This window comes from Sesamum indicum, linkage group LG6 (assembly GCF_026168435.1).
Source record: "Sesamum indicum cultivar Baizhima isolate 11 linkage group LG6, ASM2616843v1, whole genome shotgun sequence".
In the NCBI taxonomy this organism is placed as follows: Eukaryota; Viridiplantae; Streptophyta; class Magnoliopsida; order Lamiales; family Pedaliaceae; genus Sesamum; species Sesamum indicum.
The window spans coordinates 1089264-1104170 of NC_142662.1; the positions used below are offsets into that span (position 1 = coordinate 1089264).

Below are 14907 nucleotides of genomic sequence, written 5' to 3' on the forward strand. Positions count from 1 at the left end.
TCACGTGGTCATTCAACATGGCTGTTTACATTTCGACGATATGTGTCCAGAGTCAATGAAGCTGATCTCACTAGAAAATCATGAAGCACGATGTGATTGCCTTTTAATCACCAAAAGGTTAGGAATGATTTTCAACTTTTTCAGGACAAGCCAGCATTAATAAATGTTTGCTATGCATCTACGATTTTGATATCCTGATCAAGCCCATTTTCTTAGGTAAGTAATTCTAAAATAGCAGCAAAATCAGATTAGATATTCACACTATTCCGTCCCAAAATTTCAACAAATTGAGGTAAGCAGTAAGCAATTATCACAATATTATTGATTAGCATTACTGTCCTTTTCCACGTTGTCTCCGAAATTATCTGGATTATTATAAAACTAGAAGAAAACAAAATCTAAATGTTTTGGTCTAATGCTTAAAGCCGAATGCTAGAACGTCCACTATCCTTATAATCGGCCTATTATAACAATGAAATTTTTATTTAGACCAAATTTTATTAAGTCCAAGTTAATCACATAATCATTACAAATTTAATATATAATTTAAACAGAGTAACCAATCACAGGTAAAAATAACATTGTGGTGTGATTAGTTAAATTCAGTTGAACCTAATTCGAATAAGATTTTTCTAGTTATATTAAAATAGAATAGTAATATAATCAAATATTATCCTATAATTCAACTTCACAAAGTAGGAAACTAAGTGGTGATATGAAACGAGCCAATTTATGATATAATGGTGGACCAAATCACCAAACGGAGACTAATAACTCGAAAAAGATGATGAGACATGAAGCCACAAACATCATAGGAAGAATCCACAAAAGCAAGAAAATCTTGGTTCTTTTTTCTTTCTTGCCTTCATGTAGCAATTTCAGCCATTGTTCTCTTATTATCAACTTCCAATCACTCCGTACAAGACATAGATGTTACTCGCAATCTTATAACAGAAGTCATGATGAAAATTTCCTAACTGGACCCAATGTGCATACTGTGTCTTTTCTCCACAGCTGTGTGCCAAAACACAAATTGCACGTCAAAAACCATTACAAACAATTATTAAAACCCCACTGTACATCTTTGAAGTTACTTCGCATATTTCGGGCACTTTTGGACAATTTATATAATACTATGCTAATATATGAGCATATAAATAAAGTCATATAACAAATTAATCGAACTCAATCTTTATGCAGTAGAACAAGACTATATATCTATAAACAAGAGTAGCTACTAATAACATGGCAATGGCATTCAAAACCAACAAGAACAGTTACTTGTCCAAATGTTGTCAGTGCTACTTTTGCTAAAGCAATAAAGCAGCTGGCAATGAAAAATAAAAATGGGGAGGGCCCAAGATACAGTAACCTTTTCTTTCCAATTAAAATGTGGTGAGATTAGCTCTGGTAGATTCACCATGGTCTCAATTCCCACTAAAGAAAAAAAATAAAACACACGCTTCACCCACCCCTCCAACCCCCCCCCCCTTTTTTCTTTTTTAGGTAAAACAGTAATAATTATGCAATCATAGGCATAGTATGAATATAACGAGCTAATTAAAGGATGTAATTACAGTTCCAAAAATGTAAAGACAAACTGTGGTGACAGTGACTATTAATCTACCCTGTAATCATGCCATTTTACCCCCAATCTTTCGTTTCATAACGTTCCATCACTTTTCTATCAACTATTTTGCTCCTTAATGGGACAAATTAAGCCAGTTAATGCATAGTCTAATCATGTTCATTTGGTCCAAAAGTGCTTTTTCTCTTCACTCCAGAAGATAAAATCATTGAATCAGTGATATTCGTCAGTGTCTACTCTTAATAATTACTATTACACAATATTCCTAATTCCAGTGTTTGATTAGAAAGTAATATTTATTTGAAATTACATTTGATTTGAATTTCTTTTCTTTCTTTCAGTTTTCTTTCTTTCAGTCTCTCTCTATTCTTGCTTTCTCTTTTCCTCTGTAGCTTACCCCAGTAAAACAGGCATGAATACCAAAAGACTGAGACCTCACTTTATAGAAAATGGGAACAGGAAGAATTGATTAATTGTAAATTAAGAAGTTTCTTTAGAAAAGATGTTCACGTTGTGTAAAGATGGTAGGGCATAAGGATTATCTCTTCTGTTGTGATCTTTTAGAAAGAATTACCCCTATTAGCTATTGCCTGTCATTTTCCTATGTTTCCCACCATTGCTTCTCACAGCAAATAATTCAACCCTGAAAAACCCAGAATTCTCCCTTCGGATACTTGCTGATGAGACCTCCATATTTTACATGGGGAGAAAACAAGAAATCATAAAATAATAATACCATAAAGTGAATGAAACTTTGATCACGTAAAGCAATAATCATATCATCGTTGTGGTGTGAATATTTTATGCATGAGCAATAGCCTTTTCAAATCAGTACCATGATCCTCATTATGCTGCACAATATCTTAACATCTTGATTATAACTTTTCAGTCAAAGGAATGTTGCTTTCTCTCGCATGGCCGTGATTAACTTATTGAATCACTTCTAGGCTCAACAGATTGCTCAGGTTTTCTCACACAATCAATTCTCCTCTCTATTCTTGTTTCTTTAGGGAGGGATGTTATTTGAGGATCTACTGATGGTCAGATTCTCTACTTTTACCATTAAGACGTAATAAGATTGATCATTCACTATAATATCAACCGTCAAAAAACTTTTGCCTAGGAAGCTGCCAATCTTATTTATATGTCTACGCACCTCCACTTGATCTGCACAAGTTCACAAAACCCGTCTGTATATGGTCAGGCCCTAATTTAGGATCATGGTCATAGAACTCATTGTGATAAACTAAACTCTATTCTTCAGTTTGTGTGAATAAGACAAATTATGTTTTTCAACATCAATGCTCCTATAAGGGCTATGGGAAAAAGGTGGCTCTCTCATGGGAAATGTGAAATACACACAAGATGGAACTAAATGATGACAATAATGTTTAACACAAAAAACAGGTTCGTCGCAGAATATTCTAGCTGCTCAATCATTCAAAAAAGGTATCTGTTGAAAAACAGTTACACAGCGGAGAATCTAAACCAATTATGCCAAGCTTAGAAAATACACAACGCATAAACACAAGGACCATCAAATGCTCAGGTGAATACTTCCACACTAGGCAGTTTTCATCATATCATTTGCGAAATAATGACAAAAATATGGACAGAAACTCAGTGGACAAGCAGGGTACTATTTATACCTTACTTCAGCCGTAAGGAGTTCCTAATCCCAGAGTAGATTAGCCCCAAGGACCTTCCTATCAAACAGACCAGGAAGAACGAGATGGCATCACTGACTTTAGCAACAACTGTTCTTACAAATGGCATGGTGATATCAGCCAGTTCAAGGAAGAGACTGTAGTAGTACCTCCTGCAACAGAAAAGATGGTGTTGAAACTTCAAGTTGGATTTAAGAATTTGGTTTGTTACGGCTGCATTACTTGGAGCTGAAGAAGTGAAAACTGGAGACGTTATTCAACAGGTTAAAAACAAATGATAGATTAAGTTAGCCATTTAACAGAATGGCCAAAGATTCAATAAGAAAACCAAACCAAAAGTCTCATCATCACAAAACACATAGCAAGATTGACTCAACAATTCTATTTCTTCTTCTCAGCATTTCATACTAAGTGCTCTCTTAATATCTAATGAACACAGAATTTCGATGACCTATGCTCTACCACAAGCATGTAAATAAAAGGGGGTGGAAAGTAACGCAGAAGTTCAGTAGTTTGATAAAATCTAGAAGGAGAAACAGCATTATCTTGTGTTTATGATGCCAAAAGTTAAGTTTACTAGGAAACTTTTCATGAAATCAAATTTGATTTCCCATGTTAGTCTAGTAAACAATTTATTATAGCTTCAAAACATTTGAAAGGATAACCAGATAGATCCATACAATCAAGTAAATGAATGTTACGAGATGATGTGAATCTATAGATTCAATATCATACAACATGAACTGCGGTAACTTTTTTCTTTGGGTGGGGGGGTGGGGGCTCAAACAAGTAGAACATACCACCCAGTCAAGGCCCTTAATTCCTTGGTCCTTTTAACAGGTACCGAGACGTAGTTGATCTCAACAAAACGCAATGATAATGTGGGTCCCGATCTCCTGAAACCAAGTTTCTTCCACCAATCAAAATTGTCAGCCTCACTGCCACTGGACTCCTGGAGGAGTTTTCTCCTAAGTGTGCAAAGGTCAAATTGATCTTCGTACATCGATACCACTGCTGCCATGTTCTGATGCAACCACTGGTGCAGTGCTACCTGTTAACCAGAGATCCTCATTTTCATTGTATCTTAAAAAGCTAAATATACAAAACCAGAAGTGCAGCAGTAGTGGCCTAATTTGCTATCCATTAGATTATATCCCATTGTAATGCTCTACGACCATCAATCTCATCCCAAAGATATGCTAATTAATAGATCTAATCTTGCTGGTCCACTATTTTCAGTTTGTATTACTTATGAAGTATAGTCGTCTCCCTAGAGCAAGAGAATTCAAAAACTGCATGGGAATTGCATTAGTAGAGAAAATGCGAACAAGTTTCAATAAGCGCCTTTACAGAGAGAAAGTAAAATTTGTTAAGAGATGCCACCTATGCTGACTGAACACAACTTTTATGCTGCACACAATATACTTTGCTCTATCATGAAGGGGACAACTCTAGAAGAACCATTAGTTGTAAAAAGAATTTTTTTCACATCGAAGTCATTTAAAAAGGGAGGAGTTAAAGCCATACCTCGTTCCGCAATCTCTGAAGTGCTCTGGTGGACAGGGTGCACAAGCTCAAGCCAAGGTTGTTGATATCATTAGACAAGCTACCATCCACAGATATAAGCTCCAAATACATACTTGCAATGCCATCTGCTAATGTGATCAGCAAATCTTCTAATATGGCTACTCCATGCTGAATAAACAAGCTACAATTATAATAACCACCCTTCCTGTCAATACATGCATAGAGGATCTCATCAGAGTATGGTAAAAATGAAGCATTTGGCAGAGTATTTCCAAAATTATCCTCCTTGTTCTACCTATTAGTCATGGTTCTATGCATCACTACATCTATATATAGAATGTGTATGTAAATATATCTCAAATATTCTAAGTATAGTATATTAACAATATATATCTCTCTAGGTAATGCTTATGAACAGGTCCTATTATGCTGCATCAATTGACTATGACATGAATAAGAAAGAAAAGATACTAAGATTCTCATAAACAGGAGTGAAAGAAGAAAGGTAAACTCAATCAATTATGAAAAGACACAATAATAAAGCATATGAAGAAACCGAAGCTTAGGAACCTGAAACTCATGCAGCCATTAAGATCACAGTTCGACATGATTATGAAAAATTCAAAAGCTTTTGTAACAAGTAATTCCTTGCAGCAATCCAGTTTCTGCTTATGTCATCAATATTTCTTTTAACTTTCATTTTGACATATATCCTTTCTTATTCTTATCCATCAACTAACTAATAAAATGCTCATCAGAAAGAGACAAATGAAAACATAAAAGGATCGTGTCCAAAAGATTTCATACAAAAATATAGTAGAAGCATAAACACTCAGTTGACAGTGGAAAACATACAGAAAGAAACCAACTATTAAAACTCCCTGCAGAAAAAAAATTACAGCTTATTTACCTGGAAGAACCAAATTTAAGGGCATATACCAACTCCGCATATAGATTCTCCTTGCCTGACTTTCTGATATTTTGAATTATGCTGTCATATCCATTTAACTTATTTTTCACCAAAGAAAGAAGTTCCTGATAGACAAGACATAAAGCAAAAATGACAGTTCGGATACGATATGTTTCTCTTTCTCTCAAGCAATTTATATAACTCAAGGCAGCAAAGTTGTGTAGTGTTCTTTTAAGTAGGGAACCTGCCTTGTCGGGATTCTCAGAGATGAGGCGAAACTCCTCTTCCAGCCATGCTATGCCTAGAGGCTGGCAGCAGTTTTCAATAATTTCAGCAAAGACAGCCAAGAAATCATTTGTTGACTTTGTGGCAGAGTTTTCTGGGATATTGTCAACCTGAAGGAGAGAATTTTGAACCCTTTAAAGGTAGTGGAAGAAACAAACGTAAATGCATGAAATTATGGGGAAAAGAGGAAATCTTTAAGAAGTCCCCCCAGCCATTTCTACTGTTACGCAGTGCCATCAGCTAGAAGATCAAATAACCTTGATATAACTTTTTCCCACAAGCATACATTATCATTATGGGGGGAGAGTGTTTGCAATGATCATACAGGAGCCTTGTGATTACTGAAATTTTTCCAATCATTGTCTTAAAATCTCCTTATTCCTTATCCTCTGATTTCTGGAAAAAAGAATAAGCTCTAGTCATTTGAATATGCATAGAGATAAAGTTTCCCCTCCTGACAATATTATGAAGGCAATGAAACAAAATGGAAAAAGCAATACAAAATCCCTGCCTCTTTGTTGAGCAACTGAAATGATGCCCACAGCAACCTTATTCTGGGACCATCAGCAACAGCACACAAACTTGAAGGTTGTTTTGCAGGGTCTTGCTTAGATTCACCCACTCTGTCACTAAGATTTATACCATTCCTAAGAGCAGATAAGGAATCCATAAGCTTGCCTTTAACAACATCCCAGGCAAACTGAAAGCAAACCTCATCATCATTTGCCATTGTACTGCAATCGAATAAAAGAATATATCAAAAATTTTAACAGCCATATTAATTTCTATGCATATGCTTGCTTCTACATTTCTATTTCATACCACAATGAGATGTCACCCACTAACCTTCCTTACCTACCCGGGGAGGAAGAGTTCTCAGGGAGCACATTAACAAGGGGTGTGCTTGTTTGAGTATTATATGGGGTCTTCTCAGAAGGAATTACTCCAGCCATATATGTAAGTGTTATACTTGCTAAAAGGAGGACTTGGTTCACGAAAGGAACCCAGTCAGAAGCAACTGCACCATCAGTAGCTAGGGCACCCAAAGAACAGCACTTGATAGGAGTCTCATGTCTTGCACTTCCATACAGGATTTTTAAGTGTGGAGCAACTAGCCTGCAGGCCTTCCATAGCGAGAACCCCTTAACTTTAAAACCTCCAACATAGAAGCTCCTAAAACATATCAACATTAACATGTTATTTCATGGATGCAGATGCAGCACTCATCTACGGTACATTATTAAGATGTGATGCGGCAATTCACAGTTATCAAGCACCTCATATACATGAGCAGGGAATACATAGGGGGTCAAGGTAAAACTGAAGCAAGTACAAGTACACGATAATAACAATGATCAGCATTTATATGAAAATTATGAATCTGATATATGAAGTCAAATCATAGAAGGTTGCCTTGTAACCAATGCAGTTGTCAATTTTGGCTGAAGGATTGGCAAAGACTGTAAGGAACAACAAGACTAAGATATGCATCTTTCCTTTCATTTTCTAAATCAATCAGCAATATGCAAAACAGCGAAACACAATGCACAACAATAAGAAAAATGATGTGTAACTGTTCAATCACACATGTGAATGTATCAGTTATACGATTGCTGAGATTATTATAAATTTCTGCCTTACAAGAATAAATAAAGTTGTAACTATAATCCGGCCCCCATAATTTTACAAAGAATATTGAATTGTAATTATTTTAAGAAGAATGTGGTAAACCAGTACATCAACCTTCAAGTTCTTATGCATATCATAAGGACATTGAAGTAACAGATAAAATGGAGAGACCTTCTGGCTGGTAGATGCAAAGTTTTGGCTTGAAAGAATTGCTCTTCTTGAACATTTCTCTGAACTTGCAGCTTGACATTGGATGGAATGGCAACATATCCTGCCATTGGCGAGGTCTCTTTCTACTGATCAGCACATTCTATGGCCCGAACACATTCTGGAAAATGCTCGATTTGCCACAGCTTTCAAATTAGCACCTACAAAATCATTAATCAACATATTGAACTAGAAAAAGCTTTTATTTATGCAAACAATGTCACTTATGCACTACAGACCACATCAGATATTCCACTCAATAAATGAACATACACTGCAAAACTGTCTAATTTTAATCTGGAACACTAATAATTCCTGAGAGCACAGTATCCCTGTTTCACCCTTTGATTGTGTTAAATAGCATCATAAGTCGATCTGCTGCTTACAGATAGGTGGGTGCCCAATCATTTCTCTAGAGGAAGCCAAAAACGAAATGGTAATTTCAATCAGCCGAATGGAATAAAAACAGCACAATGGCACATCACTCACGAAAAACAAAGTCAGTTTAAGGTACTCCAACATTTGCCTAAGTGTCCTACATCATTCCACAATATGAAGAGTTAACAAATATTCACGAAACACATCCCATCAGTAATAACATAATCACATAACTCTACCAACTTTGTAAAGTTTAGTGCATAACAGAATAGAAATTCCACCAATCACAGACACATGAAGAATGCATGTGTATTCAATTTAATCATATTGCAATACGCATACCCAATGTGGAACAGCAACACACAAAATTATTGCCGATACCGCTACTTTGAACTATAATTTAATGAGTAGCATTCCACTTTCGAAATCTGTGATTTACAACTGACCAATCCAAAATGCCCGGACGCTCCCAAATCCCTGGGTTGCAAACCGATTTTGCGATCCGCACTACAAATTTTACTGCAATTGACTCAACAAACGAACTAAACCCCCAATATTTAGCAGCAACAACACTACACAAGCAGCACGGACTCCTCGCTAATGCTCGAAGAAAAATATAATCACATTACACGAGTCACTCAGCTCTACACTTAACATCAAATCACAGTGCGATGCACAACAAATCTAGGAAGCGAGTAATTTCAGAAACAAGATACACAACTCCATGCACCTGGATTCGCCAATATTACCGGTATAGAAAACAATCACAACAACGCACACCGAAAGTCAACAACAGCTTACCAAGCCAAACTTGAATCGTTAACGGTAAAATAAACCCTAGATGTCGAGTAACGGACAGAAGAATTGAACACAAACTGAGGGCTTAGACATAAAAATCATTTGAGATGAGTACGGGCGCGAAGCGGTGGAGGAGAAGAGGATTGGATGTGTGCGAACCTGGTTTTTCACGTGGTCCTTTTGTGTCGCTGAAAATGGAAGAATTTGGCGGACGAATGAATAAAAGAGGAGCCAATCACGATGTTACACAAGTCAAAGCTTCATGGGCCAGACTGATAAATTAAGAGCGAGTTAATGGGCTGGGAACTCCACCGGGTTGGGCTTAGATATCTTGTTTGGCCCAAATAGTCTGCTTGAATATTCAAGTATTTAAACTTATCAACTTAATTCCTGTCAACAACGGGGGTGGTGGCGCAGTTGGCTAGCGCGTAGGTCTCATAGCTTCTGAGTGATCCTGAGGTCGAGAGTTCGAGCCTCTCTCACCCCAACAAATTCAATTCTTTTTCTCCAACAGTGGACCCACCCGACCGGAATCCATATCCTCGATCCTACCCACTCGCCCTTTTGCCTCTCCGTTTTTTCGTCTGTTATGATGCATCTATTGCTCTTCGAAATTGCAAGAGAATTGAAAAATTGGGTGATCCAGTTGGTCCTGGTAAGTGCCACTAGATCTCTGTCTTTGCTACTTATTTACTACTGTATCTTCATAGTTGTGTGCTTACAATTTGTCTGGTTTCTTGACGATACAGTTAAGAACATTCTCAAGCTTTGTCCAGAGAGAATATTGGTAACACTATACAGGGTCCCAAGCTTTGATTCTGTTGATGACTTCCTTCAGAAAGTTGCTACTGTCAGGGGAAAGCTCAAAAGGGTGGGATTGTAGATGTTGATGCTGCTGCGAGGATTGTGTTGCATGACTGGAATGAAGGTATCACTTATCTTTCCATCTTTCAGTTGACCACTTAAATTTTCGAGTCTGTTTAGCTTGGGTGTTGTTGGAGTTCACTTCTTGTTTTTACCCTGCAGGTAAAATTCCACATACCATGCCTCCCAATAGGAATGCAGAGGAGCCTTCCGAGGCAAAGATTGTCACCGAACTGGGGAAGGAGTTCAATGTGGATGAAGTCTATGGTGGTGAATCTTCATTTATAGGCAGTTTGAAGTCTGTCAATGACTTCAATCCTGTAGAAGTTCCTTCGAATTGTCCTTCAAATTTTGACATGATGGCGCTTGAGGTTTGTGAACTCTCCACGTTTCATCTTTAATTCTCATACTAGATCTCTGAAATCAACATGATTTTATTGTAATGTGATTTTATTGTTCGACAAGTGGGATGCCTGTGGTATTAGCTTGATATGAATTTAAATTGGATTTATCTAGGATTCTCTTGGTTCGCACCTTAGATTTATTGTAATCCATGCATGCAGGATGATGCAGCGCCTCAAGCTCCCACTCAAGGTGACGACCAGTCCATGGAATCTCAAGAAGAAAATACAGTGGCAAAGGACAAATCTGCCAGTAGAGGAAGGCATGCTAAACGCCAAATTGAGGAAAGCAGAGAAGAGAAGGCGGAAGAAGGAAAACCAATCATCTGCAATGGACCATGATGCCAATGAGGATTATGACTTTAAGGTTGATTACATCAAGGTGTCTGCCATGGATACTGGCGATCAGGATGGCATGGCTGATAAGAGGAACAAAAACAGATTCGAGCTGCCTTCTGGAGTAGAGTTGGACAATGAATAATCAATTCTTTTCCCTAAAAGAAAACGAGAAATATAGTGAACCGTGATTTTGTGGGATTTTATTTTTTCTTTGGTAGTGACACGAAATTCATATATTGCATAACTTATACCTCCCCGTCTTACAGCAAAGCAAGTACACTATGAGGCCATAAAATTAAATTTATCAACACTCAGTTATATTGCAAGTATTATTACATTCTATATGTAAATAGTCACTCTTCTGAAACTTTAAATCAATCCAACAAGTATATGAATTTGAGTTTGATCAAATCCAATTTTTGAAGAATTTACTGTTTTGGGATACATAGAGAACATACTGCCACAAGGATACAACTAATGATCAATTCTTATTTAGTAGCCCCAAAAAAGGATCATCATTGGTGGGCTTCTGTGTCGATGATGCAGCGGAGATAACAGAATCAGAGACGGTGGATGTAGTTTCTAAAACACTGTTAACAGTTGATACTCCAAGCGCAGTAGACTTGGAAACTAGTCCTTGCGCTTCCACAGCGTCCCGTGAGGCTTGCTCTTTGGCTCGTCTAGCTTTTTCCAACACTTCTTCCTGCAGATGCATAACTTCATGTCAGGATGCTTACGATTCTATCATAGAACAATAAGCAAAAGCTCGAGTCAAAATTGTAATAAGGCAACTAGCCAATCAACCAAATCAGGAAAGCAGCAGTGGAATATAGATAGATGACTAACTAATCTTCACCTGTCAAGACAATAAGCAGGAACCAAAATGTTCATTTGGAAAGACTACAATGGTGACAGAGACTCTTTCTCCCACAGATGAAAACTATCTGACACTGACCTCGAACAATTGAGGTTTCTCAGGTAAATAAAACATAATCCACTCGTGGAGAATTTTAGTTCCGGATGAAGCTGGTAACATGGTCCAAAATGCTTAGTAAAACATGAAGATAGATCATTTTCTTATTAAATATATCACATTTACCAGTACAACAGGGTTTTACATACCTGGAATTCTAGTATTTGCTTTTGCTGCTCGGCTTGCAGGCTCCCAATTACGCTGAGAATCTCACCCACAGTTGACTCTATTCGCTCCGTAAGTGCTTCTCCCAAAGCCTTCCCCAAGAAAAATGCATCTAAAACAGATCTGCTCTCGTTCTCACCTGCAAAAGATGGTATTTTACTCGCATCATAAATGAAGAAACATGAAGAAATAATTGTGATCAATCAGAATTTCAGTTAGGCAATATAGCCAAGCTACTATTGGGTAGAAACATATAACGTTTTTACGCACAATGACGTTAAAAGGAAAACATTAGACCGAGTCTAATTGTGCTTATAAAGCACATGGTTTCTGAGATAAATTCACTGAAAGAAGAATGCGAAAAGCATCATTCTGCAACTGGCAATCTTATCCCTACACTTATATGGCCAAAACCACTTCCTAACTATACAACTAACTTAATGAATTCAACACCCCTACGATATTCAATTGCTTGATCTCTCAAATTCATTTGCAAAGCAAGTCTACAAAACGCATACACCTGCAAAGCAAAATCATTCTACACAATGAAATTTCACATTCCGACACACGTAAAACGATCTCCTGTTGTTGCTTTCTACCACTAAGAGACTTAACTCTACGAATTCAAAACACAAAGGGTCATTAGCTTCAACTTTAACACACCCGAAAAGCTTCACAAAATCATATTTAGGCCACTGCATTTTATATAGAAGTTGATATCGACTTACACACTCGAAGACCTTGTCCACCGTGATTCGTTTAACAGAGGATTCAATCACAAATTCAACTACAAATCAACAAACATAGCATACTACACAAACTAATTTCCCCACCACAATTTACAGTACCAATGCAACCTTACATTCTCATCAACTGTACAATGTGTCTGCACTTTGCAACGACATCCATAGCTCATTGCGCGTAGGTTTTCTAATCACAACTCCAAGATTTCCACTCAGACAATAACGCAACACGGTGCTAAGTCAACTCAAAAACAATTATTGGGCATAAAACAACAAGAAAAAGAGAACAACCCACTAAATTATATTAAAATGAAAACATTAACCGATGAAGAAGGGCTATACCTGAATCACCAGTACTATTACACCTCAAACTGATACTTGGAGATTTCCGCAACCCAGATGACACAGGCTTGAGGTTTGACGGAAACATACGGTTATCGCGCGATGGGATTCGAGGAATTGAAAATACCGAACAGGATTGTGGGGATGCTGTCAATCTGCTACTCATTTTGCCGTTTTCTTTTCTTTTTTCTGCTTTTCCCACAGTGTTTCTACTGCCTTCTTCTCGTGTAGAAGCAAGAAAGTCGAAAAAATCAAGGATTCAGATAACAGATAATGACGGATTAACTGCAAGTATTAGTTTTATTTGGGGACCCTGTCTGGCGACTCGTTTGCTTGTCGGCATATTTCGACTCGCCTCGAGATCGGAGAGCTGCCGGGAGAAATATTAGTAGGTGAGTCATGTACTTAGGTCGGAGATTTGACTCGTGAAACATGTGTAGAATATTTATTAGGATAATTGTAATTTTGGTTCTCAAATAAAGTTATTTATATAATTGTAATTTTTAAATAATTTGAAATTATAACTTCAGTCCTCGAATTATGATTCATTTGGTATTTTTAGTCCTTTCGTCAATAAAATCATTAAAGTTTACGAAAGTTTTATTTGAAGTAGAAAAAATAGTCATTTTTCTTTCTTTCTGTGGTATTTTTAAATTTTTGTCCAATGCACTCATTTTTCTTTAAGTTTCAAGAGAGAAAAAACTAAAAAATAAATTTAAGCATCAAATTTTCTGTATAATCATAACTATAATTTTCTTTCTGATTTTTTCTAATATTTGGATAAAATATATATAAAATAAATATGATAAAGCCAATATTTTAAGTTAAACATATATTGTTCATGTTGCATTATACACAAAATAAATTATTTACAATACGTCGTTGAGATTATATAGAAAATCAATTGCTTAAATTTATTTTTTTATTTTTTTCTCTCTTTAAATTTGAAGAAAATTGGTGTATTGAACCAATACTTAAAAAATACCACAAAATAGAAGAAAAATGACTATTTTTCCCTCTTTAAATAAAACTTACTTTAAATTTTCTAACAGCTTTATTAATGGAAGGATTAAAAATGTCAAAAAATAATAATAATAATAATAATAATTTGATGACCAAAACCACATAAAGAGTTTATTTGAAGATGAAAACTGATATAAGCGGTTAGAATTTGAGGTTATATATGATCATATTTGGAGCTTCACGCATATCTATATATGATAAGTCCGTGTTGTGGAGGATGTGAACTTACTCTGTACAGTTGCCTGAATTTTGTCATCATTTTCAAGATCCAGATTTGATGGGTAAAACCCATTTTTTATGAAAAATGACTAAAATACCCTTGACGAAGGGTTATTGCGCAGTTTCAGATCCGCGCACTCTTGAGAAGCGGGTCGGATAACCCATAACCCAGATCCAAACCGTGCATGAAGACCTCGGAACGAGAGGCGTCCGATTGAGGATGGTTGCCAATATGATGCTGACATGTGGCCCATAAAACAGTATTTACATGGGCCCTATAAATACCCCAAGATGTTATATTTTGAGGTAACTGAATCATCGTTTTTTCTACCTATCTTCTATTAATCGCACATTTTTACCTTAATCATCACTAACTTGAGCGTCGGAGGGTCGTTGTAGGGGACACACCCGACGAGCATCACGTTCTTGTTTCATTCTCAAGAACACTTTACTCGATTTTGGTGGAGTTAACATTTAGTCGAAGGGTCAACTCTTGAGGCCGCGAAATTCGAGCAAAATCAACATTCATGCAAAAACACAAACATATTCATTTATGTCAATTTCGAGTCAGATAAGCTCTTTAAAAATAAAAAGTTAATTAATGTTAAATGGAACTCCCACCATTTTCATGAATCAAATTGAACATGATGCGCAAAGCAACCTTTTGTGATTTGGATAATTGCCCAGTGTTTTTGTATGATATTTTGCATTTTGACTTGTTGGGTTCGTATCAACGATGTATAACTTTTCATGATGTACAGATTTTATAAGTTAAGATAATAAAATCGTTGTTTATTCTTTGCAATTTATGTGATGGTATTTTCATGTTTAATCTATTTATACATTTTG

At 36.5% G+C, this 14907-nt stretch overlaps 3 protein-coding genes and 1 non-coding gene across 8 annotated transcripts; 2 read left to right on the forward strand and 2 right to left on the reverse strand.

The window, feature by feature from the left end:
* Positions 1-729: 729 nt before the first annotated feature.
* On the reverse strand, positions 730-9246 carry LOC105165720 (phosphoglycolate phosphatase). Of its 3 annotated transcripts, none has more exons than XM_011084824.3 (10): positions 9149-9246; positions 7778-7974; positions 6833-7150; positions 6489-6711; positions 5941-6087; positions 5693-5817; positions 4783-4987; positions 4056-4306; positions 3238-3407; positions 730-1014 (listed from the first exon to the last, which is right to left on the reverse strand). In XM_011084824.3, exons 2-9 carry the CDS (start codon positions 7882-7884, stop codon positions 3239-3241), a joined length of 1545 nt encoding a protein of 514 aa, XP_011083126.1. In that variant the 5' UTR covers positions 7885-7974; positions 9149-9246; the 3' UTR covers positions 730-1014; position 3238. The 3 variants fall into 3 exon arrangements, with proteins under 3 accessions (XP_011083126.1, XP_011083125.1, XP_020550501.1); XM_011084823.3 differs by having other exon boundaries at positions 8993-9192; XM_020694842.2 differs by lacking the exon at positions 730-1014 and having other exon boundaries at positions 2997-3407; positions 8993-9192.
* A 145-nt stretch (positions 9247-9391) lies between these two features.
* Positions 9392-9476, forward strand: TRNAM-CAU (transfer RNA methionine (anticodon CAU)). Its single transcript is given in 2 exon segments — positions 9392-9429; positions 9441-9476. It is a non-coding gene; the product is annotated as a tRNA-Met (tRNA).
* Positions 9477-9492: 16 nt separating this feature from the next.
* On the forward strand, positions 9493-10849 carry LOC105165719 (uncharacterized). The gene is given in 5 exon segments (XM_011084822.3): positions 9493-9644; positions 9739-9917; positions 10016-10224; positions 10417-10508; positions 10510-10849. Coding segments are annotated over 3 exon segments (510 nt in total). The 5' UTR covers positions 9493-9644; positions 9739-9917; positions 10016-10032; the 3' UTR covers positions 10736-10849.
* Positions 10850-10888: 39 nt separating this feature from the next.
* On the reverse strand, positions 10889-13247 carry LOC105165718 (uncharacterized protein At4g13200, chloroplastic). Of its 3 annotated transcripts, none has more exons than XM_088881069.1 (4): positions 12817-13247; positions 11716-11870; positions 11549-11619; positions 11158-11296 (listed from the first exon to the last, which is right to left on the reverse strand). In XM_088881069.1, exons 1-4 carry the CDS (start codon positions 12980-12982, stop codon positions 11224-11226), a joined length of 465 nt encoding a protein of 154 aa, XP_088737195.1. In that variant the 5' UTR covers positions 12983-13247; the 3' UTR covers positions 11158-11223. The 3 variants fall into 3 exon arrangements, with proteins under 3 accessions (XP_011083122.1, XP_088737195.1, XP_011083123.1); XM_011084821.3 differs by having other exon boundaries at positions 11159-11296; positions 11450-11619; positions 12817-13245; XM_011084820.3 differs by lacking the exon at positions 11549-11619 and having other exon boundaries at positions 10889-11296; positions 12817-13241.
* Between the last annotated feature and the right edge of the window lie 1660 nt (positions 13248-14907).